The 14,832-nt window shown below is 28.7% G+C and overlaps 4 protein-coding genes across 6 annotated transcripts in view; 3 read left to right on the plus strand and 1 right to left on the minus strand.

Annotated features, from left to right (window-relative positions):
- The window catches only part of LOC124953476 (WD repeat-containing protein 36), a 5,462-nt gene extending 1,467 nt beyond the window's left edge, over positions 1-3,995 (plus strand). The window contains exons 1-3 of the mRNA XM_047504914.1: positions 1-2,250; positions 2,351-2,625; positions 2,728-3,995. The exon at positions 1-2,250 is cut by the window's left edge and continues 1,467 nt beyond it. Coding sequence (XP_047360870.1) covers positions 717-2,250; positions 2,351-2,625; positions 2,728-3,585 — 2,667 coding nt within the window. The 5' untranslated portion in view covers positions 1-716 and the 3' untranslated portion in view covers positions 3,586-3,995. The remainder of the gene's footprint in view (positions 2,251-2,350; positions 2,626-2,727) is intronic.
- LOC124953477 (nucleoporin NDC1) lies at positions 2,271-5,678 on the minus strand. The gene has a single exon (XM_047504915.1). The coding sequence runs from the start codon at positions 5,570-5,572 to the stop codon at positions 3,836-3,838; it is 1,737 nt and encodes a 578-aa protein (XP_047360871.1). The 5' UTR covers positions 5,573-5,678; the 3' UTR covers positions 2,271-3,835.
- A 213-nt stretch (positions 5,679-5,891) lies between these two features.
- Positions 5,892-6,828, plus strand: LOC124953337 (PCNA-associated factor-like). Its single transcript, XM_047504563.1, has 4 exons — positions 5,892-6,045; positions 6,224-6,295; positions 6,363-6,478; positions 6,603-6,828. The coding sequence occupies exons 1-4, from the start codon at positions 6,009-6,011 to the stop codon at positions 6,666-6,668; spliced, it is 291 nt and encodes a 96-aa protein (XP_047360519.1). The 5' UTR covers positions 5,892-6,008; the 3' UTR covers positions 6,669-6,828.
- A 353-nt stretch (positions 6,829-7,181) lies between these two features.
- LOC124953356 (cullin-associated NEDD8-dissociated protein 1) lies at positions 7,182-13,621 on the plus strand. Of its 3 annotated transcripts, none has more exons than XM_047504609.1 (18): positions 7,182-7,498; positions 7,649-7,736; positions 8,023-8,192; positions 8,316-8,529; positions 8,658-8,950; positions 9,051-9,213; positions 9,295-9,568; positions 9,680-10,189; positions 10,271-10,554; positions 10,697-10,828; positions 10,928-11,096; positions 11,159-11,447; positions 11,615-11,813; positions 11,919-12,176; positions 12,239-12,442; positions 12,591-12,834; positions 12,905-13,051; positions 13,191-13,621. In XM_047504609.1, the coding sequence occupies exons 2-18, from the start codon at positions 7,695-7,697 to the stop codon at positions 13,322-13,324; spliced, it is 3,726 nt and encodes a 1,241-aa protein (XP_047360565.1). In that variant the 5' UTR covers positions 7,182-7,498; positions 7,649-7,694; the 3' UTR covers positions 13,325-13,621. The 3 variants fall into 3 exon arrangements, with proteins under 3 accessions (XP_047360565.1, XP_047360564.1, XP_047360566.1); XM_047504608.1 differs by having other exon boundaries at positions 7,182-7,493; XM_047504610.1 differs by having other exon boundaries at positions 7,184-7,493; positions 12,254-12,442.
- Positions 13,622-14,832: the final 1,211 nt, after the last annotated feature.

The raw sequence follows: 14,832 nt of genomic DNA on the forward strand, positions 1-14,832 counted from the left end.
TCATATCAAAGTCACGGCGGAGCGCAATTATTGATTATAATAATTTTTGCGAAATATAATTTTAAATCGAATTAGAAGAATTTGTATTAAATCTTGTTCCTCGGCTTCAAGCTCGTTAACATATTTTGTGAATAAACATCATATATTGATACATATTGGATATCTGAAACATTAATACTTGTATTACATATAAGGAATGTATAGTTCGCGATTGAGTCTAAGGATATTTAATCATTGAATTAATATGTTTATAATAAGAGACAATTTTTACAAAAATACTTTTCTTATGATAACATTGATGCATGATATTCCAAGATTTTCCAGCTGAATTTCCTTAATATATTTTCTAAATAGAAATAAATATGTCGCTCGAATTTGGGCCATATAAAGCTTCGTTAAAATGTTTTTTACGAGTAGAGTTGTAACAATGAAGAGAAAAAAGAAAACAAAAATAATGAGAAAAAATTTTTCTCCTGACTAATATGATGCAAAATAAAAATCATTATAATCGATTATTATCGTCAGTCCATTTCGAAGTGTGTCGATTAAGATTATGTGACGTCATCGTTTCGTTCGATATGTTTCGTAAAAGAACCGCAGAGTGGCGCTAATGTCTATCGTATACAAAGATGGCTGCCACCCCCACGAGGTATCATTTAAAGCGTGCTCGTGTTTATTGATGTATCTCGATCGGTATAAACATTGAGGTTAGAAAAATGGTACTAAGTAAAATATTTGTACGAAATCGTGCACTTGGTTACGTTAGTAATCATATACCCGTGATAACTAGATATATTCAAAGAAGAAAAGAAAATCTTTTGGTTACTTGCGTTGGAAAAGAATTTCATACTTATGGATGTGCACATTTTACTCTTCTCAGTGTATCCGGAACTCATCCTGACGATATAACTTGTTTATCTGCAGACACATATCACATTTATACCGCCGCAAAAAATATTATATATGCATGGAGAAGAGGTACGGAATTAAAACATGTTTACAAAGGTCACGAATATTCTGTACATATTATATTACCTTTTGGACCACATTTAATTTCCGTCGATGAGTATAGTAATGTTAAAGTTTGGGATATAAAAACAGAAGAATTAATATTGGAATTGAACTTTTCTAATGAAATATTTCAAATAACTACATTGATACATCCCATTACTTATATGAACAAAGTTTTGTTTGGTAGCCAACAAGGATATTTACAATTGTGGAATTTAAAAACGACAAAGATGATTTATACTTTCAAAGGATGGAATAATACTATTACCGCTTTAGAGCAAGCACCTGCGATAGATGTTGTAGCTGTAGGTCTATCCGATGGAAGGATTATGTTGCATAATCTTAAATATGACGAAACGATCTTTGAATTGATTCAAGATTGGGGTGCTGTAATATCTATAACATTTCGTACCGATGATCATCCAATTATGGCTACGGGAAGTTTAAATGGACATATTGTATTTTGGAATCTCGAGCAAAGAAAAGTTGAAAGCCAATTGAACAAAGCTCATTTTGATTCTGTAACAGGTTTAAAATATCTACCGAATGAACCATTAATGGTTTCATCCTCGCCTGATAATTCATTAAAATTATGGATTTTTGACTTGGCCGATGGTGCTGGAAGATTATTGAAAATAAGGGAGGGACATTCGTTGCCACCTACGATCGTTCGTTTTTATGGCAACAATAGCGATAATATATTAACTGCAGGAGGTGATTCATCGCTTAGAATATTCTCTACTATTACCGAAACATTTAATAAAAGTTTAGGAAGAGCTTCTTTTAATAGAAAAGCTACTAAAAAGAAAGGTAGATCGATAGAAGATCCAATGATAATGCCTCCAATAATAAATCTGTCTTTTGAAAAAACTAGAGAAAAGGAATGGAGCAATATAGTAGCTTCTCATGCGGGTTTAGGCACAGTTACTACATGGTCTTATGATTTATTAAAGATGGATAATCATAAATTATTACCAGAAAGATTTAAAAATAATCGTAATGCTATGGCAACTTGTTTGTGCCTTACAAAATGTGGTAATTTCGTTGTTATTGGATATAATACTGGTCATGTAGATCGATTTAATGTACAATCAGGTATTCATAGAGCCAGTTATGGCAATGAAAGTGAAGCGCATAAAGGTTCGGTAAAAGGTGTAATAGTAGACGCTTTGAATCAAACCGTTATTACAGCTGGAAGGGATTGCTTTATAAAATTTTGGAATTTTAAATCTAAAAATGGTAAATAAATCATAATAGAATTATTTTTGATCGGTTTATTGTTGTACCTTTTATTATATCATTTTTATTTCAAAATTAAATGTTATATGTAAAATTAAAGATACAGGACCAAGGACTATAATAACGCTACCAGAATCGATAGAATGGTTACGGTATCACAATGAAAGTACTTTCATGGCCGTTGCATTGGAAGATTTCTCAGTGATTTTAATTGATTTAGATACTAAAAAAGTAATGAGACATTTTCACGGACATAAAGGACAATTGACAGATGCATCATTCAGTCCAGATGCAAGATGGTTAATCACATCTTCTATGGATTGTACAATAAGGACTTGGGATATTTTATCTTCTCATTTAATAGATGTATTTCAAGTAAGTTTCTATAATATTATTATCGGTCGTAGGCCCGATTATTTCGATTAAATATATTTCATTTATACATAAATATATTTTATAATTGTATAATACATTTAGGTTCCAGATGCGTGTATATCTCTACATTTTTCTCCTACTGGAGAATTTCTTGTCACATCTCATATGTGTAATTTGGGAATATATTTGTGGTCAAATCGTACCATTTATTCTCATGTATCCTTAAAAGCTATAAGGGAAGAGGATGTAATACCTATAATTAATCTTCCTAGTTCTATAGTGGAAGTTAATCGACAAGATGACGAAGACATTATTGAAGATGAATCAGAATATATTTCTCCGGAACAGCTTAATGAAAATCTAATTACGATATCCGCTTTGGCACAATCCAGATGGTTAAATTTGCTTAACATAGATATAGTTAAGAAAAGAAACAAACCTAAGGAGCCACCTAAAGCTCCAGAAAAGGCACCTTTCTTTTTACCAACTATTCCCTCGTTAGATATTAAATTTGATTTTTCAGATTTAAAAGATCCTATGAACGCTGAAAAATTACGATCTCATAAAGATTTTCAAAATTTAACAATATTTGCCAAATTATTATATTCTACTGCTACAAATGAACATTTCTTAGATGTTATAAATAAATTAAAATCTATGAGTCCAAGTTCCGTCGACTTTGAAATTCAATCTCTTTCCTCGGAAGAAAATAGTACAAAATCATTGTTACTTCAGTTTATGAAAGTCTTGTGTTATATGATGGAACGTAAAATTGATTTCGAATTGACGCAAGCATATCTAGCAGTATTTTTAAAATGGCATGGTCAAACAATATCTGAAACTGAGGAATTGAGAGATAACTTAGAAAAAATAGAAGATTTACAATTGAAAAACTGGTTTATACTTAGAGAAAAATTATTCTATAATCTTAGTGTTGTACAGACTATTAAAAAAATGTAATATAAATAAAGTTTAAGAAATTTGTAATTTTTTTTTTTTTTTGTACATATCATTAAATTTTTACTATTATTACTTTGTAGAATTGTTCGAAAAAAATAAACAAAAAAAAAGTCCTTTGTTAAATGTATATAATCATCGAAAATGTAACGCGCAATGTAAATACAAATATATCATGATATTTGTTTGTTTTTTTTTTTTTTTTATCATTACAGTTCTATAAAATAAAAAGATCATAGAAATATTATATATATTATTCTTTGTAATTAAGAAAAGGTTGTAAATGTTCTATCATTGTAGATTCAAGTTTCAAATCATTAATGTAATTTTCAAAACCCGTTGTAATTCTGTACAAACTACGTTTACTCGCACTTCTTAATGAATTAAACATCTGTTTGATACATCTATCGCTATTCTGAGATTTTTTCATTAATATATTAGACTTATATAATTTATCTAAAGTAAGCTTTAATGCTAACAGTGCATGAAATATATCCGGTAGATCTTTTTGTACAATTCCATAAGAGTCCTCCTTCAAAGATACAATTGCCAAAGATGATATAGCTTCTGCTGCCCATATTACAGCTTGCGCATTAAATAAAGCGTATTCAATCTTGAGCTCATCTTGTTCACCAAAAACATAATAAATAAGTGGTTTTGAAAGAAAATAAGAGATCATCAAGTCCCATTTGGTTTTTATATATTTATACGTTAAAGATTTAATTTCAGGAGATTTAGAGACACAGCTTTCATTTGTAGATGGTATTGTGTCTGTTACCAATTTACGCATATTATACGTGTATTCGCTTTTAAATGCAGACAAATTCGATGAAATTGAAGTTGTAATCGTAGAGGTAGAAGATGCATATTGTTGTTCCTTCGCTTTTAAAGTAATTGCATTAAGCTCATCGGAAAATTTGTTTATAAAGTTCAAAGACTTTTCAATAATACAATTCCAATTATAAGGATGACCACCAGGTTGACTCAATGTAAATAATATTCTTCTTCTAGTTTCTTGCTTTTCGGCCAAAGTAACAAGATCTAAATATCCCAGATGTTGTATCATAGGTATATTATCCATGGATAAAACATCAGACAATGTTATCGTTGAAATGTGACTATCAAATATATTATTATTTGGTTGAATTTCTAAAGGTATCCATTCTGTTAGAAATACTTCTAATAATAAAATCGTAGTGTTACTTGTAAATATCAAGGTCGATTGATATAGCCACAAATACATTGTTAAGGATACATTTAACAATCCTGGAAAATTATCTAATGGCTTTGTTTCTATCTGTGCGGACGTAATCGACAGTATAAAGTCACGCATATGGGATCCCAATAAATAATATCCAATTATAAAATAGATAACAGGCCACAATGAAATGGACGTTATCGTGGATAGCATGGAATAAATACCTTTTCTAAATTTGGAAAATTTTGTCATTGGTATTATAGAAAATTGAAAATATCGTTGATTGGATAAACTCGTAGTTAGAAAGAAATAAAATCCAGTCCACATTCCGCCAAGTAATAGAAAATAATGTTCTTCTATTAGGCATGATCCGTAAAGTGTATCACAATTATCAATCAATAAATTATGATTACCTTTCTTCAATGACAAATGTAACCATACTAAATTACATCCCATCAAGATACAGAGCAATCCTCTTAATAAATTTTGTCCAGTGAAAATATGTTGAATTTTTAAGAATCTATTCTTTAAATACGGCTGACGATGTAAATAATTATTGCAATAAATAATTCCTTGTAGAAATGCTACGAATACAAAAAAATGTATTCGTAATTTTAAGGAAATTATAGTCTCCCAAGTATTCTGTAGCCATAATTTAACATTTGTGTTAATATTTGTAATTAATATCAATAAGCACAAAAGGAAGATTTGTAGTGTGATGTTCAATGTAATAGCTATGAACATTCGTCCTATCAATAATCCTGGATAATTTTTTCTATTACGTTCTGTCATTTTCTAAATTCACTAATTCAACTTATCTTTAATAAACACTTTTACATCTAATAAACATACTCTTAAACGTGACAACGTTTTACTCTTTATACCGGTATAACCTATATATATATATATATACATATATATATGTTATAATCAGCCAATGATCGTGTGGATATAAGAATGGCGCCATGTCAGTTGTCAATTGCGCGGGAATTATGTTACCATTATAGACAAATGTTCTGTTATTTAAAATTTTCCAAAACGTAACTTTCTCAAATACGTTATAGAATTTTTTGCATTTATAATTTTACCTTTAAAGTTGGTACCATTATATTCGTACAATTTCAAACATTGTACTGTGTGATTTTACAGCGTACGCAAAACCTCTTTCAATTTAAACAAAGACCTTTCAAAACAAGATTTTTTCAAATTTAAATATATTATTTTAAATATGGTCCGAACCAAAGCAGATCGAGTACCTACAAAAGGTAAAGATTTCTTTTTGGTAATAAATAATTACGAATAATTTTTTTTTTTTTTTTTTTTTTTTTTTTTTGCTTCACTTATATTACAAAGCATTAAACTTTATGAAGTAGTATACTTTAATTAATCAAAAAATTATGTTAATATGATCATATGATTTTATTTGTTTATTTTATATTTTAGCTGTTGGTGCTAAAGCACCACACAAAGTTGCAAGTACAACAGGCGCAAAAAAAACATCAGGAAATGGCAAAGGTAATAAATATTTGTCGAGTTTCCTTTGAAAGATATTACTTCTATTATAATATCATTTTATTTTTAGGAAAAAGTTATTCTGGTGGAAATCCTTATCATCCAAGAGAAACTCCAGAGTGGCAAAAACCAATTACAAATTTTATGAATCAAAATGTTACTAAGGAACGTGATGTCTCATCAAAAGTAAATATAAAATAAATAAGTATATATATATATATATATGTGTGTGTGTGTGTGTGTGTGTGTGTTTGTGTATATATATATATAACACAGATATTTTTAATATAAATAATTATTATTTTCGCAGAGTAATGAAAATGTGGAAAATAATACAAGTGATACCTCCATTGAGATTGATACTGATCAAAATTAAAGAATTCATTATTGTTATTAAATAATATAGAAAGAATTTTATTACAATTAATTCAAAGATATTTCAGATTTAATTAAAACGTACAATATTTTTAATCTTAGACAAAAAATTGATAAGGATTTAAGTGATCAAAAAACAAAAGAAAATGACTTAACAATTTAATTTTATATGTATATTTTAATTTTAATTCAGTAATAATCTAAATATGTATAAGCTTTAAATTTATATGATTAATTATTAATATTTGTATTATATTATGAATAATTTTTAAAGCACTGTGTTAACATTTTATTCATTTTATTTTATTTTATATTACATTTATTACCCACTTTAACATTTTTTTTTTACATAATCGATTATTATTTTTATGAAGATGAAAATCTAGAATGTTGACAAATAATACTAGTGTATTTTCTGTCTTGGAAGTTTTATTCATAGACAAACTAGCTATACAGTATATGGTGGAGGGGTGGATCATTTTTCCCCCAGTATTTTACCAATAATGATACTCGTAAGCTGGGGGAATGCAGTTTTCACGTAGATATAATGCACGTCATAAATGTGCATAAGTGACCAAAAATTAAAAGCAACATCATTCAATTCAATTTCAATTCTCAACGTGTAAACTCGTGTAGATTGTTAATATACATTTGAAATAAGTTTCGGAACACAAGAGTGAAATATATAAGAAAAATTTTATTGTCTTATTCACAGAGTTAATTCGCATCACTTGAGACGATGTTACTGTTCTTGTAGTTTGATACAAAATTAATCTCACCAAAAGTGGATGTAATATCTCGGATAAACAAAGAAAGAAAAAAAAAAGTAAAGTAAAAAAAATTTATTATCGCGTCGACGTAAACGTAATATATATATATATCTACATATATATATATATATATGTAGATATATATATATATATATATATATATATATATATACATACATCATTTTCTTTCCTTTTCGTTTCATTTTAAAAGAAATCACAACGACAATTCAACCGGCTGTGAAGACAATTTTGCAATCATGGCCAGCGTATCTTATCAAATAGCAAATTTATTGGAAAAGGTAAACGTACATTTATTTTAATAAAATCTAACATATAAAATTTGATTTACTTGCAAATTGTTGTTGAAAAATTATGTTTATTGTTGACTTCGTTCGGAAGTTAACCTCACTTTCTTTATCACTCTCTAAAGAAATCCTATTGATTTAAATCAGATTAGATTGCTTTTCTTTTATACAAATATTCATGTATATTATTTGATTTATAAGAATTTTGTGATTTTTATTTTAATGTATTGTTGTCATTTCTTTTCTATTATCTTACTTCATAAATATTTTTTTTTCTCAGATGACGTCCAGTGATAAAGATTTTAGATTTATGGCAACGAATGATCTGATGAGCGAATTACAAAAGGATAGTATCAAATTGGATGATGATTCCGAACGTAAGGTCGTAAAAATGTTACTTAAATTATTAGAAGACAAAAATGGAGAAGTACAGAATCTTGCTGTGAAATGGTATACTATTTTATTAATCATTTCTTTTTTTTTTTTTTTTTTTTTTTTTTTTTTCAATTTTTATTTTGGAAAGATATAATATTTGTACGAATCATGAGATTACGGAAGTATTAAAAATTTTAGTTTAGGTCCACTAGTCAATAAAGTAAAGGAATACCAAGTAGAAATTATTGTGGATGCTTTATGTAGTAATATGGTATCCGATAAAGAACAGCTAAGGGATATTTCTAGTATTGGTTTGAAGACTGTTATTTCCGAACTTCCTTTAGGATCCAGTGCACTCGTTGCTAATGTATGTAAGCGCATTACAGGAAGATTAAGTAGTGCTATTGAGAAGGTATGTATTATTTCATATTTATTTATTTATTTATTTATTTATTTATTTATTTATTCTCCTTGAAAAGAGAAGAAAAAAAGAGAAAAGAAAAAAACATTATTTATACTATACTCCAAGTTTTACTTCAGCAAGAGGACGTGTCCGTTCAACTGGAGGCTCTTGATATTGTTGCCGATTTACTTTCCCGATTTGGAGCTTTATTAGTGACATTTCATTCGACTATTTTAACTGCATTACTACCACAGCTTTCCTCCCCACGTCAAGCAGTTCGTAAACGTACCATAGTAGCTTTGAGTCATCTCTTAACGTCGAGCAATAATTATTTATACAACAAACTCTTGGACCATTTACTAGAAGGTCTTTCAACGCAAACGGCAAAAAATGTTATCAGGACATATATACAGTGTATTGCATCGATTTGGTAAATAGCGTATTTCTATTTATTTATTACATATATATATATATATATAATAAAAAGAAAAAAAGAGATATTATAATTCTTATGAAATCGTTTATCATAGTCGTCAAGCGGGACATAGGTTTGGTGAACAAATAGAACGAGTTATGCCATTGATAGTAGGATATAGTAACGAGGACGATGATGAACTTAGAGAATATTGTTTACAGGCATTTGAAGCTTTTGTATATAGATGCCCTAAAGAAATAACACCACATATTAATCAGGTATTTAAGACAAGGTGATAATTATTTTTTTTTTCTCTTATCGTTATACTAAAAAATTTCATATTACTTTCCTTTTTTTAGATTATAAAAATTTGTTTAGTATATATTACATATGATCCAAATTACAATTACGATGACGATATGAACGATCTCTCTGACGGGGAAGGAGTTGTTATGGAAGTAGAAGAAGATGGGGAGGATGATGCGGAAGATGAATACTCAGATGACGATGACATGAGTTGGAAAGTACGTAGAGCAGCTGCAAAATGCTTGGAAGCTGTAGTATCTAGTAGAAGAGAACTCCTGCCAGAACTTTATAAAGTTGTATCTCCAGCATTAATTTCTAGATTCAAAGGTAAACATTTTTAAGGAAATAAATTATATATTAAAAGTCAATAAAAAGTTTTTTTTTTTTTTTTTTTTTTTTTTTCAATGAAATTTGAATAATATTCTTTGATGATTATAGAGAGGGAGGAAAATGTAAAGTCAGACATTTTCCATGCTTATGTTGCTTTGTTGAGACAAACAAGACCGGCAACTGGTGTGCCACTTGATCCAGATGCAATGGAAGACGATGACGGTAGTCCTATATCCTTGTTGCAACAACAAGTACCCTTAATAGTCAAAGCTGTACATCGTCAGATGAAAGAAAAAAGCATTAAAACTCGACAAGATTGTTTTTCTTTGCTCAAAGAATTAGTTCTTGTATTACCTGGTGCTTTAACGAATCATATACCTGCATTAATACCGGGCATACAGTATTCCTTAGGAGAAAAAAATTCTTCTTCTAACATGAAGATCGATACGTTAGCCTTTGTACATACACTTTTGATAACTCATCAACCAGAAGCATTCCATGCTCACATGACTGTTTTGGCTCCTCCAATTATATCAGCAGTAGGAGATCCCTTTTATAAAATCACTGCGGAAGCATTATTAGTTTTACAACAGCTTGTACAAGTTATTAGGCCTCATGGTAAGTAAAAATTATTTAGATAATTAAAAGTTCTTATGAACAAGTAAAACTCTCATAATGATATTTTTCTCTTTCTACCAGGTAAACAATGTTATTACAATTTTACTCCTTTGTCTGCTGACATTTATCACTGTACATTAATGAGGTTACGAACAGCGGACATAGATCAAGAGGTTAAAGAAAGAGCGATCGCTTGTATGGGACAAATTCTTGCACATTTTGGTGATACATTATCCAATGAATTACATGTATGCCTTCCTATATTTTTGGATAGATTACATAATGAAATAACACGCCTCACAACAGTTAAGGCATTAACTTGTATAGCTGCTTCACCTTTAAGAGTTGATTTAAAACCAATTATGGTATGTTTGTTTTATAACTTTTCACATAATTTGTGATAAGTTATTGAAAGTGTACATTTTCTTTTTTTTTTTTCTTTTTTTTTTCTTTCTTTTTTTTTTCCTTTTTTTTTCCCTTTTTTTTTTTCTTTTTTTCTTTTCTCAGGAAGAAGCAATACCAATTCTTGGATCTTTCTTAAGAAAAAATCAGAGAGCCTTAAAGTTATGTTCTTTACCACTTTTGGATACTTTAGTACGCAATTACAGTTCTGCTCTACACTTCGATCTGTTAGATACGGTAAATTACATGATTAAATATCAGAAAAATATTCTCTTATTATATTTAATAAAAATTAATCTTTTCTTTTCGTCTCTTTTTTTTTTTTTTTTTTTTCAGGTCACAACAGAACTACCTGCTCTGTTAAATGAAACTGACTTGCATATTGCACAATTAACACTTAATTTACTAACTACTATCGCAAAATTACATCCGGGTTCATTGACAAGAGTATCAGATAATATTCTACCGGAGATATTAGTACTTGTAAAGTCACCACTTCTTCAAGGTAAGCATTATAAACATTTAATTCATTAAATCATCTTCTTATAAAGAATTGACTGTTACCAGGTGTTGCATTAAGTTCTATGCTTGAGTTTTTCCAAGCATTGGTTCAAGCTGATATACCGGGTCTTGGTTATCGTGAATTGCTTTCGATGTTAGTTGCACCGGTTAATCAATCAGTTCTACATAAGCAAGCTTATCATTCATTAGCAAAGTGTGCTGCTGCCTTGACAATCACTTGTCAGCAGGAAGCACAAGCTGTAGTTGAACAATTTCTAAAGGATGTTCAAAATCCACAGAGCGATGCACAACATATTTTTGCATTGCTGGTTATTGGAGAGATTGGTAAACATGTGTAAGTAGAAATGAGAAGGAAATTCTTTTTCTTCTCTTTTTTTTCTTTTCTTTTTTTCTCTCTCTCTCTCTCTCTCTCTAAAAGAAATACTCGTTTGTTATCTATTTTTTGTTTTTTTTTTTTTTTTTTTTTTTTTTTTTTTTTTTTTTTTTGCATATTCTTTATAGAGACTTAAGTGGAATAAATTCATTGAAACACATTATATTGAACTCTTTCTCGTCTCATTCGGAAGAAGTCAAATCGGCAGCTAGCTATACCTTAGGGAACATAGCGGTTGGTAATCTTCCAGAATATTTACCGTTTGTGTTGAAAGAAATAGAGGCACAACCGAAACGTCAATATCTTCTTTTACACTCTTTAAAGGAGGTATGTTAATTGCATTTAAATATAATAAATAATGTCTTCGTCGAATGTTATCGAGTTATTTTTTTTCTTTATTTTTTTTTTCTTTTTTTTTTTTTTTTTCTACAGATCATTGCTTGTCAATCTGCAAGTCCTTCTGGTGTATCGCATTTACAAAATTTCGTACCATCCATATGGATGCTTTTATACAGACATTGTGAATGTACAGAAGAAGGAACTCGTAATGTCGTCGCGGAGTGTCTTGGAAAGCTCACTTTAATCGATCCTGGTAGATTATTACCTACTTTACAAGAATCATTAAAATCACCCTCCGCACTTATGAGAACAACTACAGTCACAGCTGTTAAATTCACTATTTCAGATCAGGTAAAAATGTTATTTGTCATTTTTATCGTTATCGAATTATTAAATATTTCCATATAATTAAGTACGTATTTTTAAAGCCTCAACCAATCGATTCTATGTTGAAACAATGTATGGAAAACTTTTTGGTTGCTTTGGAAGATCCTGATTTAAATGTTCGAAGGGTGGCATTAGTTGCTTTCAATTCAGCAGCACATAACAAGCCTATGTTGATCAGAGATTTATTAGATTCTGTGCTGCCACATCTTTACACCGAAACCAAAATAAAGGTATAGCAAAAAACGAAAAAAAAAAAAAAAAAAAAAAAAAAAAAACAGAAATATATCTTCAATAAAAATTAACAGATTAACGAATTAACATTGACGAACGATTATTATAATTTTTTTTTTCTTTTTTTTTTTTTTTTTATATATACAGAAAGAACTGATCAGAGAAGTAGAAATGGGTCCGTTCAAACATACAGTAGATGATGGTTTGGATTTAAGGAAAGCAGCATTTGAATGCATGTACACATTATTAGACTCTTGTCTTGATCGATTAGATGTCTTTGAATTCTTAAATCATGTTGAAAATGGTCTCAGAGATCATTATGATATAAAGATGTTAACTTATTTAATGACCGCTCGTTTAGCACAGTTATGCCCAACAGCAGTTTTACAGAGTAAGTTTTTTTTACATAATATAATTTAGAAATAATATCGTATAAAAATTGTATTATTTTTTACTTGTAGGGTTGGAACGATTGGTTGAACCATTAAAGAGCACTTGTACTATGAAGGTCAAAGCTAATTCGGTTAAGCAAGAGTATGAAAAACAGGATGAATTAAAACGTTCTGCACTTAGAGCTGTTGCTGCGTTACTTACTATACCAGATGCAGGTATGTATAATTATAATATATATATATATATATATAAATGTAATCTTGTACAATGTCAAAACATGGAGAAAATATATGCAATGTAATTGTTTAATTTCTTTTCTTCTTTTTTTTTTTTTTTTTCTTTTTTTTTTTCCAGACAAAAATCCATCATTAAGCGAATTCGTATCACAAATCAAGACGACACCAGAATTACAACCATTATTTGAAATCATTCAGAAAGACTGTACTGGCAATAACGTGAATGAAACTAACGCGATGGATCAGAGCTAAGAAGAGTTTACACCATTAACTTTTATATTTCACAGATCACTTATAGCTAAGCAGATGGGTGATCATACTATTCATAGTTTATTTGTATACGTTATTTTTCCATTATCGTCGCTACAATTTAAAACGATGTAGTTGTGAAAAAAAAAAAAAAAAAAAGAAAAAAAAAGGAAAAAGATAAAAAAAATACAATGTATGTGATTTCATGCTCTAATGTAATAAGAATTCATGCTTAAAAAAAAAAAAATGTATGTGAATGCATGTTCTGTATAAACATTGCAATAAATTTTCCGACATGCATTTTTTTTCGACAACATTAATATATATAAATATATATATATATATATATACATATATATACATATATATATATATATATCGTCATGTGTATCTCGATGTGATACAAAAAATATATCCAGGAGGCAATTAATAATCTTACTCTCGATTAAAATCTTCTTATTGCTCGACCTACTTTGTGTAAGGCTCTCCAAGGAAAATTTATTATCAACACAACAAGAAGGTTGTTACAGAGTTATACTTTCGCAAGTGAACAACAACATTGCTGTTTATTTTGAATTCATAATATATGGAGTGATGTTAGAGGAACGAGTTATCAAACGACAAAGAAACATTGAATAATTAAATGAGATAGGATTTTCTAACGAAAATTAATAATTAGATACGATAATGTAAGAGAGAATTTAATTAATTAGCTGCTTCTTGATAACTATAAAATCGACTTCGGAGTTTTTATTTATATTTAATTTTTTTTTTTTTTTTTTTTTTTTTTTGTTCTGTTTTGTTTTTTCTTTTGTTAATAATATCGTAATCGAAACAATTATTTCTAATCGTTTGCCAATTAAGAAAAACTTTCTTAATTATTATGTAAAGGAGATCCTGAAAGTAATAGGAATAATAAAAAAAAAAAACGCGAATAAATGAAAACGTCGACAACGTATTAATAACTATTCATCGATTTCTTAACTTGTCGTGCAACTTTTTCTATGATTTATGTTTTAAAATTTGTTACGTACCCTGCATAATTGACTTTAGTCACACATCCTATATCTTTTCTAATCTTTTCTATATTCATCATATATATATATATATATATACAAAACTAAAGATTTGTGAAAAAAAAACAGAAAAAATACAGTAATTAAAATTATCATAGAAATTTGTTGAATGATTAAATTATAATTAAAAATCGTATGATAAAGAATTTTGGATATTTTCGTGAATCATTGTAAGACAAGTTAGATATTAACTATTAGTATTATTACGAAAGAAGTTTGTCTGTTGATCTCTCGTATGAACAAGATTAAGAGAAATAGATGTTCGGCTACATTCCACGAAGCGTCAAGGAATGTAACTTCTTTCATTGTAAAGGATCACGTAGATAGCCTTTACACTTGTAAGACGACCGCTTTTAACTCGAGATACACAGGCATATTTAGTCAGTACATGTATTTGATTATTTATATATATATATATATATATATATATATATA

The sequence above is a fragment of the Vespa velutina genome, chromosome 12 (assembly GCF_912470025.1).
Source record: "Vespa velutina chromosome 12, iVesVel2.1, whole genome shotgun sequence".
Taxonomy (NCBI): Eukaryota; Metazoa; Arthropoda; class Insecta; order Hymenoptera; family Vespidae; genus Vespa; species Vespa velutina.